Source organism: Salvelinus fontinalis, unplaced genomic scaffold (genome assembly GCF_029448725.1).
Source record: "Salvelinus fontinalis isolate EN_2023a unplaced genomic scaffold, ASM2944872v1 scaffold_1087, whole genome shotgun sequence".
In the NCBI taxonomy this organism is placed as follows: Eukaryota; Metazoa; Chordata; class Actinopteri; order Salmoniformes; family Salmonidae; genus Salvelinus; species Salvelinus fontinalis.
This window is the reverse complement of record NW_026601296.1, coordinates 32,923-49,083: the sequence shown is the minus strand read 5'-3', so window position 1 is coordinate 49,083 and position 16,161 is coordinate 32,923. Positions and strand designations below refer to the sequence as shown.

At 41.4% G+C, this 16,161-nt stretch overlaps 1 protein-coding gene across 1 annotated transcript; it reads left to right on the top strand.

The window, feature by feature from the left end:
- The first annotated feature begins 552 nt into the window (after positions 1–552).
- LOC129848657 (zinc finger protein 260-like) lies at positions 553–11,949 on the top strand. Its single transcript, XM_055915756.1, has 4 exons — positions 553–1,057; positions 1,500–1,597; positions 1,733–1,910; positions 9,762–11,949. The coding sequence occupies exons 1-4, from the start codon at positions 841–843 to the stop codon at positions 11,153–11,155; spliced, it is 1,887 nt and encodes a 628-aa protein (XP_055771731.1). The 5' UTR covers positions 553–840; the 3' UTR covers positions 11,156–11,949.
- The last annotated feature ends 4,212 nt before the right edge of the window (positions 11,950–16,161 follow it).

The window sequence follows — 16,161 nt, the reverse complement described above, 5'->3', positions numbered from 1 at the left end:
GGCTTAAAAATCCTTATTTAACCTGTTTCCCCCCTTCATCTACACGGATTGAAGTGGATTTAACTAGTGACATCAGTAAGGGATCATAGCTTTAGCCTGGATTCACCTGGTCAGTCTAAGTCATGGAAGGAGCAGGTGTTCTTAATGTTTTGTAGACTCAGTGTATAGAACGACAGAAAATCAAGTGCTATTTGCATGTGATGCATTTGCTCTGTTGTTTACAGGATGATTTGTATCGTATAGAGCGTGGCTTTAAGGGAATAGTATGGTCACATCTAGATAAAAACGAATGTGAAAAATAAACAGAGAAAATGTGTATTAACACACTACCTATTCATATAAGTATTTATTCATCATCTACATATTCATATTGAGCTTCTCCGTCTGTGTGCAGGAACGTATTATTTGGAAGAGAAAATATATCAGCTTATTGTTAAATTATTATGACGTTCTTTCCAATACAAAAAGTGTAGTAACTTGTTTCCAAACTGCGTTACCCACTCCAGCCAGCAGATGGCGATTTGCATCTTTCAGGTGTTGCTTCTTGCGTGACGTGTCATTTTCTGGACCGGACGCTTCTTCAGGAACAACAACGCGGATACTCTTTCAACCACCTCGGTAGCTTGCTAGCCAACATAAAACTGAAAGGTTGACGCTTTAGACCATGTTTGTGTACATTAGCTAATCTCAGTGTTGTAAACAAATTTCGGTTGACGTATCAACTGCTTAACTTTAACCTAATTTGCTTGTTCAATTTGCAAACTTGTTAAAGATTGATTCTGAGCCTAGCACTAGGCTAGTCGCTAATGCTACCTAGCTAGCTAGCTAACATCCCTGACCATGAGCTCACCAAACTACTCCTCCCTTGCTAATGAAGAGGGGGTCTGCTGTATGGAGAAAGAATCTTTCAGAATGAAAAAGGAGGAAGAGGAGGCTGTTATAGTGATAGAAGAGAAAGAACCTTTTAGAGAGGAAGAGGATGCTATCTCAATAAAGGTGAAGGAGGAAGACGTTTTGGGAGTGAAAGAGGAGGAGACAGAATATCCGATTAACACCAGTGAGTACTGTCTTAAAAACAGGGACACAAACTATGCAGTTGTTGAACTGTGGGGGCGTTCTACTGAAGTTCTATATTTTAATATGTTGTTCAGTACTGTATAAATTGTTAAAGGTTCGATCTGCCATTGGTACATTTTTTGTTGGGACTTTTCAATTAGATGTATTGAATTCTCCATGTGGTCTATATTAAAGTTCCCCTCATCTAATATAACAGGCTTTTAAAATTCAATATTGGTGCATATTTTCTACTTAAAATATCAAAGGGACGCAAAAGTCACCCATTTTGTGGAACGACCCTTTTACATTTGCATCACAAACAACATTTTAGGAAATCATGATGAAAGTGGCCATTTTAGACATATTCATGCCTCTTGTAAGACTCTAAGATTGCAATAGATGGTCATAAGTTTACCATCTGTTTGATGTCCTCGTTCACACAGGAGAGAGACATGACTATCGTGGATCCTCTGGGGAGCCTCAACAACATCCTGATGCTGACGAGGCAGAGAAGAGTCTCTCCAGATCAGAACACCAGATGGTACATTTTGGTCTGGTCTAGCATACAGCTTGCTCTATCGGGGTCTGGGCTGGGCTTCTGTAAAACACTTTGTGAAAACAGTGACATAAGCATCCATAATGATATGTGTCTGTGTCCCCTCTTTATGATTACCAGGACAACGCTAGCCCTTCCTCCCTCCCGGAGTCCCCGTGTCGTGCCTCTCCCGGTAGCACCTTAATGCTGGGTATGAAGAGGTTGTCTGTGCTGCTGGTGGACTGCAGGAAAACAATGGGGCTGAGTGGAACTGTGAGAGGAGGAGAAGAGAAGAAAGGATCAGATTTGACTCATCAAAGTAAGTTCTGTAGTTCAGTTCGAACAAATAAATAGATCTGCCCACTGGTATCTGTTACCAGGACAACGAGCAGAGGTCTGTTAGTCGACAGGATGATAGACTGGTATCTGTTACCAGGACAACCAGCAGAGTTCTGTTAGTTGACAGGAAGGTAGACTGGTATCTGTTACCAGGACAACCAGCAGAGTTCTGTTAGTTGACATGAAGATGGACTGGTATCTGTTACCAGGACAACCAGCAGAGTTCTGTTAGTTGACAGGAAGATAGACTGGTATCTGTTACCAGGACAACCAGCAGAGGTATGTTAGTTGACAGGAAGATAGACTGGTATCTGTTACCAGGACAACCAGCAGAGTTCTGTTAGTTGACAGGAAGATAGACTGGTATCTGTTACCAGGACAACCAGCAGAGGCCTGTTAGTTGACAGGAAGATAGGCTGGTGGATATGGATGTTATGAATATCATAACACTGAAAAAGGATTCTGCCAATGAAAAGAGAGAAACCAATAGACCATATAAAACCTTGATGAAAGTTAGTTTTGGAGAGAAAGTTTCAATGATCCGTTGTAAGGTGCTTGTTTTACAAAAACTTTATCTTAAAACATTATGGATGTTACATTGCCTGTCCCAGTCAACCCCCCTATCTTTACAAGACTGTAGAACAGGCAAACTTAACTCCAGACACTGTTAGTTAATTAACTAATATTGGAGGAAAGCTGTGATCAGGCTGCCCACTCAAGAGAAAGCTTCAAACTGTAACCAGTGCCGGCAACCTTGTTCAGGTTATCAGTCAACCTACCAGGGTATTTACAAACAGTAGAGGAATGAAATCATCAACATGTTTTGGTCATATCTTTACTAATGCTGCAGAAATGTGTTTTAAAGCAGTATCCAGATCCATCAGATGTAGTGATCACAATATAGTAGCCATGTCTAGGAAAACCACAGTTCCAAAAGGCTGGGCCTACTGTTCTATAAAAGAGGTCATACAATTGTTTGTAGTGATTCCTATGTTGTTGATGTTGTTAGGTTATTTTTTTTCACAGTAAATAACTCACGGACACTAGAGAAGCTTTAACCAAGTTTAATTATTCCCAAAGGTTATGTCCATCTGTAATTCAGACAACCCAACATTTGTTCCATCCAGAAATACAGTGGGGCAAAAATGTATTTAGTCAGCCACCAATTGTGCAAGTTCTCCCACTTAAAAAGATGAGAGGTCTGTAATTTTCAAGCTGTAATTCTGTACAGCTGTAATTCAGACAACCCAACATTTGTTCCGTCCAGATATATATCTCACTTAAGACACTCATCCTTCTCTCCAATCCTTACATCTTATGGTTCCACAGGAAGAGAGTAAAGAGGGTAACAGGATACCACACCTTTATCTCCCTGATGAGAATCTGTCCTGACCTCAACCCCTCCTTCATCTAGTCCACAGATGTCTGTAAAAACTGTTAAATCCACGTGGATTGATGAGGAATTTAAAAATGGTATTTACATTTACATTTAAGTCATTTAGCAGACGCTCTTATCCAGAGCGACTTACAAATTGGTGCATTTACCTTATGATATCCAGTGGAACAGCCACTTTACAATAGTGCATCTAAATCTTTTAAGGGGGGGGGGCAGAAGGATTGCTTTATCCTAGGTATTCCTTGAAGAGGTGGGGTTTCAGGTGTCTCCGGAAGGTGGTGATTGACTCCGCTGACCTGGCGTCGTGAGGGAGTTTGTTCCACCATTGGGGTGCCAGAGCAGCGAACAGTTTTGACTGGGCTGAGCGGGAACTGTACTTCCTCAGAGGTAGGGAGGCGAGCAGGCCAGAGGTGGATGAACGCAGTGCCCTTGTTTGGGTGTAGGGCCTGATCAGAGCCTGAAGGTACGGAGGTGCCGTTCCCCTCACAGCTCCGTAGGCAAGCACCATGGTCTTGTAGCGGATGCGAGCTTCAACTGGAAGCCAGTGGAGAGAGCGGAGGAGCGGGGTGACGTGAGAGAACTTGGGAAGGTTGAACACCAGACGGGCTGCGGCGTTCTGGATGAGTTGTAGGGGTTTAATGGCACAGGCAGGGAGCCCAGCCAAAAGCGAGTTGCAGTAATCCAGACGGGAGATGACAAGTGCCTGGATTAGGACCTGCGCCGCTTCCTGTGTGAGGCAGGGTCGTACTCTGCGAATGTTGTAGAGCATGAACCTACAGGAACGGGCCACCGCCTTGATGTTAGTTGAGAACGACAGGGTGTTGTCCCAGATCACGCCAAGGTTCTTAGCGCTCTGGGAGGAGGACACAATGGAGTTGTCGGTATGATGAAGAGGGAGGCAAAAGAGATGGCAAATAGGTCTGGCTGTATAACTGATTGGCAAACGTATTGCAAATTGAGAAGTCATGTGACTAAACTGAATAAAAAGAAGAAACTACACTATGAAACAAAGATAAATGACATGAAGAATGATTGTAAAAAGCTTTGGAGCACCTTAAATGAAATTTTGGGCAAAAAAATCAACAATGACATGTCACTGGTGTCTGAGAACGTGGATGGAAAATGACTGAGGATAATAGCGGCCGATATTTCCACTTCTATTCGCATTATCTTCAATTTAAGCCTACTAGAAAGTGTGTTCCCTCAGGCTTGGAGGGAAGCTAAAGTCATTCCACTACCCAAGAATAGTAAAGCTCCCTTTACTGGCTTAAATAGCCGACCAATCAACCTGTTACCAACCCTTACATTTAAAAAAATAAATGCTGTTTGGCCAGATACAATGCTATTTTACAGTAAACAAATTGAGACTTTCAGCTTATAAGGAAGTTCGTTCAACAAGCACAGCACTTACAAATGACTGATTGGCTGAGAGAAATTGATGACAAAAGTATTGTTGGGGCTGTTTTGTTAGACCTCAGTGCGGCTTTTGACAGTATCGATCATAGTCTGCTGCTGAAAAAAACGTATGGCTTTACACCCCCTGCTATATTGTGGATAAATACATTTAAATAAATGTAAACTTTATTTAACTAGGCAAGTCAGTTAAGAACAAATACATTTTTTCAATGACGGCCTAGGACTGCCTTGTTCAGGGACAGAACGACAGAGTTTTACCTTGTCAGCTTGGGGATTCGATCCAGCAATGTTTCGGTTACTGGCCTACCGCTCTAACCACTAGGCTACCTGCCGCCCCAGCGCTACCTGTCTAACAGAACACAGTGTTCTTTAATGGAAGCCTGTACAACAAAATCAAGGTAGAATCAGGAATTCCCCAGGGCAGCTGTTTGGCACCTTCTTTTTCCCAATCTTTACCAAGAACATGCCAATGACATTTGAGTTAAGCCAGTGTGTCTATGTATGCGGATGACTCAACACTGTACACGTCAGCTACCACAACAACTGAAATGACTGCAACACTTAACATAGAGCTGCAGTTAGTTTCTGAATGGGTGGCAAAGAATTAGTTAGTCCTAAATATTTCAGATGACCTTAAGTTACATGTTCTAATATGCTAATTCTGTAGCGGTATTGTTAGAGAGGGGTAAAGATAAAGATTTTGTTGGGGCGCCAGGCAGGTATTAACCCTAGTTATTAAAGTTAGTTATTACCTATTATAACATTATTATCATAAATATGATTAAAACCAAAAGGATGAGAGTAGAATAGATAGAGTAGCGCTTCCAGACACATTCTAAACATGATGGAGTCTTAAAGGAGGACTGTAGCATCTAATGACGAAACATTATGGAGTCTTAAAGGAGGACTGTAGCATCTAATGATGACACATGGAGTATTAAAGGAGGGCTGTAGCATGGAGTCTTAAAGGAGGACTGTAGCATCATGAGGTAGTCACCTGAAATGCATTTCAATTAACATGTGTGCCTTTTTAGAAGTTAAGTTGTGGAATTTCTTTCCTTAAAACCTGTTTGGGATAGGGGGCAGTATTTCCACGTCCGGATGAAAAGCGTGCCCAAAGTAAACTGCCTGCTACTCAGGCCCAGAAGCTAGGATATGCATATAATTGGTAGATTTGGATAGAAAACACTCAAAAGTTTCTAAAACTGTTAAAATAATGTCTGTGAGTATAACAGAACTGAAATGGCAGGTGAAACCCCGAGGACAAACCATCCAGGAGGAATCTTTTGTTGTTGAGGTGACTCTGTTTTCAAATGGCTTTGTGTGGCACTTTTCTGTGGCACTTGGTTGCAGTTCCTATTGCTTCCACTAGATGTCAACAGTCTTTAGAAATTGGTTGATGTTTTTCTTTAGAGAAATGAAGAAGTACGGCTATTCAGAACGAGGGTCCAGCCTAGTGCTCTCTAATGTTTTGATCCGCGCTCCAGGTCACACGCTTCACGTTGTTTTTATCCTGTATTGAACACAGTTTATCCCGACTTAAATTTTCTCGATTATTTACATTTTAAAATACCTAAAGTTCGATTAGGAAAGTTGTTTGAAATGTTTGGACAGCGTTTACAGGTAACTTAACTTATTAGATATTTGTAGTCATGCTGGGTGAGTTGGAACCGGTGTTTTTTTTATCAAACGCGCCAAATAAATGGACATTTTGGAGATATAACGACGGAATTAATTGAACAAAAGGACCATTTGTGATGTTTATGGGACATATTGGAGTGCCAACAGAAGAAGCTCTCCAAACTTAAGGCACAAATTATATAGTTATTTCTGAGTTTTGTATCGCACCTGGCGGGTTGAAATATGATTGTCATGTGTTTGTTTGATGGGGTGCTGTCCTCAGATAATCGCATGGTTTGCTTTTGCCGTAAAGCCTTTTTGAAATCTGACACGGTGGCTAGATTAACAAGAAGTTAAGCTTTAATTTGGTGTATTGCACTTGTGAATAAAAAATAATTTGTGCTCTGCAATTTCACCGGATGTTGTCAAAACGTTCCGCTAGCGGAACCCCTAGCCATAACATTTACATTCACATTTAAGTCATTTAGCAGACGCTCTTATCCAGAGCGACTTACAAATTGGTGCATTCACCTTATGATATCCAGTGGACCAACCACTTTACAATAATGCATCTAACTCTTTTAAAAGCTCTTGACACTACAGGGGGTGCTGTTTCAACTTCGACATTTAGCGTTCCCAAATTAAACTGCCTCGTACTCAATTCTTGCTCGTACAATATGCATATTATTATTACTATTGGATAGAAAACACTCTCTAGTTTCTAAAACCGTTTGAATTATTTCTCTGAGTGAAACAGGACTAGTTTGGCAGCGAAATTCCTGATAGGTACTGCAAAATCTGAAAATGTTGACTCTGTTCTAGGATCAGTTTAAAACTCTGTATGCATCCTATGGGTCGTCATGAACTGCACCCGCCTTCCCCTGGATGTCAGTAACCAATGAGAAGTGGAATGGAGCTTCTACGTAGATCTCAGAGCTTATAAAACCCCATGGCATGCAGTGTCCGCTCTTTTCGACTTTCTTCAAGACGCAGAGGACATCAGAATGGCATGCTCAAACGCTCTCGTTTTAGGCCTTATGTATATCCGTCTGTGATTTAATTAAATATAAGTGTTAGAAACATCATAACGAAGTTATTTTAAACCGAGTTATATCAGTTTATGCGAGTATATTGCTATTTTCGGTATTTCCTTAGTATTGCGCTTTGACGTTTGGGCATGTCTGTGCGACATAGCTATTGTTAGCTGCTAATTCCAAAGGTGAAGAGGACGTTTTAGGACCGTGCAACGATTCTTTTGGACAAAGGACATCTTGCCCAAGATTCTGATGGAAGCTCGTCCAAAAGTAAGAGATATTTGTGATGTTATTCCGTATTTATGTGGAAAAATGTAAAAGTGTATGGTCGCCATTTTTGCAGGCACTGGTCTGGCTGTAACGCACACTGTATGTCTAGTAACGTTAATTAAAAAAAATCTAACACAGCGATTGCATTAAGAACTAATTTATCTTTCATTAGCTGTCCAACTTGTATTTTTTTGCCAAGTTTATGAATAGTTTTCGATTAGAATAGGTGCTTCACCAAGATGGCGCCGGACAGATTCCTCTAAGTTTTGGCCAATAATTCTCATTGTATAACCACGATTTGTGCCGCTAAATATGCACATTTTCGAACAAACTCTATATGCATTGTGTAATATGATGTTATAGGACTGTCATCTGAAGAATTCTGAGAAGGTTAGTGAAAAAATGTATATCTTTTGGTGACTTATACTAATCGCTATGTTTTTGCTTGAATCAATGCTGTTGTGATGTTTGCTATTGTGGTAAGCTAATATAACGTTATATTGTGTTTTCGCTGTAAAACACTTAGAAAATCTGAAATATTGTCTGGATTCACAAGATCTGTGTCTTTCAATTGCTGTACACTGTGTATTTTTAAGAAATGTTTTATGATGAGTAATTAGGTAATACACGTTGCTCTCTGTAGTTATTCTAGTCGCTTTGGTGAGTTTTGTGATAGTGGCTGCAATGGTAAACTATGATTTATACCTGAAATATGCACATTTTTCTAACAAAACATATGCTATACAATAAATATGTTATCAGACTGTCATCTGATGAAGTTTTTTCTTGGTTAGTGGCTATTTATATCTTTTTTGGTCGAATTTGTGATAGCTACTGATGGAGTAAAAAACTGGTGGAGTAAAAAAATGGTGTCTTTTGCTAACGTGGTTAGCTAATAGATTTACATATTGTGTCTTCCCTGTAAAACATTTTAAAAATCAGAAATGATGGCTGGAATCACAAGATGTGTGTCTTTCATCTGGTGTCTTGGACTTGTGATTTAATGATATTTAGATGCTAGTATTTACTTGTGACGCTATGCTAGGCTATGCTAGTCAGCTTTTTTACTGTGGGGGGTGCTCCCGGATCCGGATTTGAAGGATTACTTTATCCTAACCTAGGTATTCCTTAAAGAGGTGAGGTTTCAGGTGTCTCCGGAAGGTGGTGATTGACTCCGCTGAACTGGCGTCGTGGGGGAGTTTGTTCCACCATTGGGGTGCCAGAGCAGCGAACAGTTTTGACTGGGCTGAGCGGGAACTGTACTTCCTCAGAGGTAGGGAGGCGAGCAGGCCAGAGGTGGATGAACGCAGTGCCCTTGTTTGGGTGTAGGGCCTGATCAGAGCCTGAAGGTACAGAGGTGCCGTTCCCCTCACAGCTCCGTAGGCAAGCACCATGGTCTTTTAACAGGTTTTAATGTGTTTGAGCCAATCAGTTGTGTTGTGACAAGGTAGGGGTGGTATACAGAAGATAGCCCTATTGGGTAAAAGACAAAGTCCATATTATGTCAAGAACAGCTCAAATACGCAAAGAGAAACAACAGTCCATCATTACTTTAAGGACCATCACAGGAATGGAAAGCCCAGAGTTACTTCTGATGCATAAGTTCATTAGAGTTACCAGCCTTAGAAATTGCACCCCAAATAAACGCTTCACAAAGTTCAAGTGCTTTGTATCTTGTGCTTTGTATTTTCGACGTAAAAACAAGTTTTGGACTTCCACACAAAATTACTTCTTTAGTTTTTTTATGTTTAAGGAAGTGTGTAGGTCACATTCTGTATCATACAGCTATGAAAGTTATATATTTAGAACCACCTGCTTCTTTGGAATCTAGCGACGTCTGTGTCTTCAGTGTCCTAGAACTGTCTAGTTTTTTGTGTTCTGACTTGTAAAACAGGATGAATAAAATAAGTAATGTAAACATAGCAGTAATTGCCAGGAAGCTCTACATTTGTTTTAAAATCACACTATAATTGTTAAAACTGGCCTCAGGTTATTGAGAGATCTGATTTAGGATTTACCCTCGTAGCAAGGTTGTTTTATCATGTGGAGGTTTCATTCGGGTCTCTATTTAAAAATAACACAGTGTCTTTGGCAGGAGAAAGACCAGACTCAGAGGAACCAGAGCCAGGGACGTCCGAACCAGCAAGACGACACCAGTGCTCCTACTTTAGAAAGGGTTGTAACCGGTTATGGAACCTGAAACAGCACGAGAAAATACACACAAGGGAGAAGCCTTACCACTGCTCCCAGTGTGGAAAGTGTTCCAGCAGTTTAGGGGAGCTGAAACGACATGAGATAATACACACAGGGGAGAAGCCTTACCACTGCTCCCAGTGTGGAAAGAGTTTCAAACGGCCTTGTCATCTAAAACAACACGAGAGAATGCACACAGGGGAGAAGCCTTACCACTGCTCCCAGTGTGGAAAGTGTTTCAGCAGTTTAGGGGAGCTGAAACGACATGAGATAATACACACAGGGGAGAAGCCTTACCACTGCTCCCAGTGTGGAAAGTGTTTCAATCGGTCAGGGGACATGAAACAACATGAGAGAATACACACAGGGGAGAAGCCTTACCACTGCTCCCAGTGTATACACACAGGGGAGAAGCCTTACCACTGCTCCCAGTGTGGAACGTGTTTCAGCCAGAAAGGAGGCCTGACCCAACACGAGAGAATACACACAGGGGAGAAGCCTTACCACTGCTCCCAGTGTGGAGAGTGTTTCAAATGGTCAGGGGAGCTGAAACGGCACGAGAGAATACACACAGGGGAGAAGCCTTACCACTGCTCCCAGTGTGGAGAGTGTTTCAAACGGTCAGGGGAGCTGAAACGGCACGAGAGAATACACACAGGGGAGAAGCCTTATCACTGCTCCCAGTGTGGAAAGTGTTTCAACCAGAAAGGAAGCCTGACCCAACACGAGAGAATACACACAGGGGAGAAGCCTTACCACTGCTCCCAGTGTGGAAAGTGTTTTAGCCAGAAACGAGGCCTGACCCAACACGAGAGAATACACACAGGGGAGAAGCTTTACCACTGCTCCCAGTGTGGAGAGTGTTTCAAACAGCCAGAATGTCTGAAACGGCACGAGAGAATACACACAGGGGAGAAGCCTTACCACTGCTCCCAGTGTGGAAAGTGTTTCAACCAGAAAGGAAGCCTGACCCAACACGAGAGAATACACACAGGGGAGAAGCCTTACCACTGCTCCCTGTGTGGAAAGTGTTTCAGCCAGAAAGGAGGCCTGACCCAACACGAGAGAATACACACAGGGGAGGAGCCTTACCCCTGCTCCCAGTGTGGAAAGTGTTTTAAACAGCCAGAATATCTGAAACGGCACGAGAGAATACACACAGGGGAGAAGCCTTACCACTGCTCCCAGTGTGGAAATAGTTTTAAGGTGTTAGGAACCCTTAAAGCTCATGAGAGAATACACACAGGGCAGAAGCCTTACCACTCCTCCCAGGGTGCAAAGTTTTTGCCCATTTAGGAAGCCTGAAAGAACAAATGAGACTACACATAGAGGAGAAGGCTTAGAAATTGCTCAGACTGGGAAAACATTACTCATCACAGTCACTTGAACGTCATGAGAGAATCCACACAGAAGAGAAGAATTACTTGTATATTGATATTTCACATCTCATTGACTTAAAATTCATCAGAGAACATACACAGTGCTCCCATTGTCTTATATTGTTGACTGATAATGTGTTTACTTGTTTTTACCGTATGAAATTAAATGGTACAAGGTATACTCAAACATATATTTGTTTGTTTTTATTAGAAAACATGAATTTAATATGGAGTATGTCAGTTTGAATATAAAGTAGATCAGATTCCATGTGTTTAAATGGTCCTTTTTAAAACTCTTTGTGTGTGTTTATCTGGGTGTGTCATTCCTACAGCACTACAGATAATACAGTGATATTTGGATGTGATGCATTTGTTCCATTGTTTACATTTGCATTGTTGGCCCACTGATGATTTAATGAAATTCAAATATTCAGACTGTAACGGAAAATGTTAATTGTATGTGTGTTCACATAACTGATTATGTGACTAACCTTGTGAAACTGTCCTATTATAATCTCCTGTTCTTGGGACCATCATTATGTGTTGCAAACCAGCTGAACCTGCGTCCTTGTATGATTAAAGTCCCTCCCAGGAACAGGAAACTATAAAGATATGTGCTCATCACCCAATGCTTCAGGAATTCAGACTGTCTACACTGCGCTGTGTAACTGTTATTCTCTCTGAGCTCAGAAATAAAGAATCTTGGTTTGACTTGGACTCCAGCAGATCCTTATTTTATAATATCCACCACAACTCACCCACGGATTGCTGTTTATTAGTCTCAATGAAGAGTTCTTTGTTTTACTTTCCTGAGGGCATTTACGAGCCCCCACTGGTTGAATAAACGTTGTTACCCGAATGATGAGATCATTATTTTATTTGTCAAATGGCAACCAAGCATCAATCATCATGTCACCAGAATAAGACCATCAAAATGTATTGGAATGGAGCATCAAGCTCATCACATGCACTTTCACCACCCTGTGAAATTCATAACTTATTTCATCTGTAGCCTAATAAACTGCATGGTTTCTCAAGTCATAGTGGAAGGACCACACAACATATCATCACGTGACTCCAAGTTAACTAAGATGTGATGGTTAGTATATAAATATTTGAGCATTAAAGAGTTTCCACCTCCATTTCTCGTTTAGACATTTTTACTGACACAAATATACAAACAAATTGTCAAATGAAGTAACAAATCGTCTGTCGGGATTTATAAAAGTGTACAGGCATATCCATTCTGATGATTTATATCTGACAGAGGGGCTTTAAAGGAATAGTATGGTGACATCTTAGCGGGGCTTTAAATAAATAGGATTAATCATTAATTTAATACTCCTATACCAACAATACACTGCAGCTTTGATATGAATGTTCAATACACACAATAGGTTGATCAGTAGCCAGTTAGCTAGCTGCTACAGTCCAATATGAATGTTCAATACACACAATAGGTTGATTAGTAGCTAGTTAGCTGTGCTGCTACAGTCCAATATGAATGTTCAATACACACAATAGGTTGGTTATGGAGGTGATGTACCACAGTCAAAGTTCTGCAATAAGAGCTAAGACACTAATATTTGTGTAAACTATACATAGTTGTGTTCTGTGGTTGTCACTGAGTTGGCTGATATCCCATTTTATGAGGTCACTCCACAGTTAAGGCTGTACAGTGACTATACAAAGTCTACACTCTACACTTTGTGTTAGTAGCTGATGACAGAAGTGACAGCCTGGACACACATCAAAGTTTGACACCGTCAGTGTTGTTGAGCAGAGAATCAACCAGATTGATTCACAGTCAGTGTTGTTGAGCAGAGAATCAACCAGATTGATTCACAGTCAGTGTTGTTGAGCAGAGAATCAACCAGATTGTCCACGTTGAAGATACTCAGGTGCATAATACATTTTATTTGTTTAATTCTGTTTTATTCAATTAGAAAATGTACTCTGATTGAGAACAAGCACATCTGTGAGCGTTATACATTATAACACCGATTGACTAAATGATGACGTTGACAGCTTTGTAGTAAAACCAGGGTCGGAGTCAATTCCATTTCAATTCCAGTCAAATCAGGAAGTAAACCAAATTCCACATTTTCCTCATTGAAAACCATAGAAGAGAATTGGAATTTTCAGTTTACTTCCTGAATTTACTGGAATATTCTAAAATTGATTAAATTGGGAGGTGTTCCTCATGAATCTGCACAACAATTGTGACTCTGTAATGACGAAGCAAATACAGGATTTTAGAAATGTTTGCAAATGCATTTTAAAATTAAAACTGAAATATCACATTTAAATAAGTATTCAGAACCTTTACTCAGTGCTTTGTTGAAGCACCTTTGGCAGCGATTACAGCCTCAAGCCGCCTTGGGTATGACACTACAATCTTGGCACACCTGTATTTGTGGAGTTTCTCCCATTCTTCTCTGCAGATCCTCTCAAGATCTGTCAGGTTGGATGGAGAGCGTCGCTGCGTAGCTATTTTCAGGATTTCTTCAGAGTTGTTCGATCGGGTTCAAATCCGGGTTCTGGCTGGGCCATTCAAGGACATTAAGAGACTTTTCCCAAATCCACCTCTATGTTTTTCTACTGTGTGCCTTGTGTTGTTTTCCTGTTGGAAGGTGAACCTTTGCCCCAGTCTGAGGTCCTGAGTAATCTTGAGCAGGTTTTCATCAATTATCTCTCTGTCCTTTGCTTTGTTCATCTTTCCCTCGATCCTGACTAGTCTCCCAGTCCCTGCTACTGAGAAGTGGCTTCCGTCTGGCCACTCTACCAAAAAGGCCAAATTGGTGGAGTGGTGCAGAGATGGTTGTCCTTCTGGAATGTTCTCCAATCTCCACAGAGGAACTCTTGAGCCCTGTCAGAGGGACCATCGCGTTCTTGGTAACCTCCCTGGCCAAGGCCCTTCTCCCCCAATTGTTCAGTTTGGCCGGGCGGCCAGCAATAGGAAGAGTCTTGGTGGTTCCAAACTTTCCATTTAAGAATGATTGCGGCCACTGTGTTCTTTGGGACCTTCAATGCTGCAGAAATGTTTTGGTCCACTTCCCCAGATCTATGCCGTGACACAATCCTGTCTCGAAAGGAGTATATCACATCAAATACAGGCTACTTAAAGTTCATGAGAGAACACACATATGCTCGTACACTTGTCTCATGTTTTTCTACAAAAATAGAATTGTGCTTTTGGTCATTAAGCCTCATTAAATCAAACTGTATAAAGCTGTATGTTTTTTATTTCAACACCTGCTCCTAAGCTGTACCTCAGTATATTACTGGTACCCCTGTATATAGCCTCCACATTAACTCTGTACTGGTACCCCCTGTATATAGCCTCCACATTAACTCTGTACTGGTACCCCCTGTATATAGCCTCCACATTGACTCTGTACTGGTACCCCCTGTATATAGCCTCCACATTGACTCTGTGCCGGTACCTCCTGTATATAGCCTCCACATTGACTCTGTACTGGTACCCCCTGTATATAGCCTCCACATTGACTCTGTACCGGTACCTCCTGTATATAGCCTCCACATTGACTCTGTACCAGTACCCCCTGTATATAGCCTCCACATTGACTCTGTACTGGTACCCCCTGTATATAGCCTCTACATTGACTCTGTACCGGTACCCCCTGTATATAGCCTCCACGTTGACTCTGTACTGGTACCCTCTGTATTTAGCCTCCACATTGACTCTGTACCTGTACCCCCTGTATATAGCCTCCACATTGTCTCTGTACCGTTATCCCCTGTATATAGCCTCCACATTGACTCTGTACTGGTACCCCCTGTATATAGCCTCCACATTGACTCTGTACTGGTACCCCCTGTATATAGCCTCCACATTGACTCTGTACTGGTACCCCTGTATATAGTCTCCACATTGACTCTGTACTGGTACCCCCTGTATATAGCCTCCACATTGACTCTGTACCAGTACCCCCTGTATATAGTCTCCACATTGACTCTGTACCGGTACCCCATGTATATAGCCTCCACATTAACTCTGTACCGCTACCCCCTGTATATAGCCTCCACATTGACTCTGTACCGCTACCCCCTGTATATAGCCTCCACATTAACTCTGTACTGGTACCCCCTGTTTATAGCCTCCACATTGACTCTGTACAGGTACCTCCTGTATTCTTTATTGTGTTACTTTTTTTCTTTGGTTTTATTACTAAATATTTTCTTAACTCTTATTTTTCTTAAATCTGCATTGTTGGTTACGGGCTTGTAAGTAAGCATTTCACAGTAAGGTTGTATTCAGCATTTCACGGTAAGGTCTACTACAGTTTAGCCTACTCAAACACTTGGGTCAAACAAAGGGATGCTATGTTAGCTAGCTGGCTATGACTATCCAACACAACACTGGAACTCTTCCAAGTCAAGGTAAGCTTTTGGTTTTACTAATTTATTGCCACTGGGACCCGCCAATGTAAGTGCTAAACTGCTTACTGACTGTACACTGTAATGTTACTGCATGATTGTAGCAGGTTTACTAACGCGTTAGTTCTATTAGCTATGTTGACTATGACATTACTTTAGCTAATATGGTGACATCGATGTAGGCTGTGTGTAGCAGTTATGGTATGGTTTGACTTGGAAAGGTTTTTTCGCCTGGTCACATACAGCTGATGTGTTGTGCATTGAAGTCCAGAAGCAAAGGGAAAAGGTGAGAGGAGGAGAGAAGGAATACAATGTGGCTGTTATGAAAGTGAACTGTGTTTATGCATGATCAGGGGTGTATTCATTCCGCCGATTCTGTTGACAAATGTTTCTTAAACATGGATAAACATACCTGAATTTGTCCAGTAATATCTCTATTTCAGCTAGATGCCGGCGAGAGTGTGCAAGGCGATATTGAATGTGTCACTGTCTGTCCATGTGTCACTGTCTGTCACCTCAAGT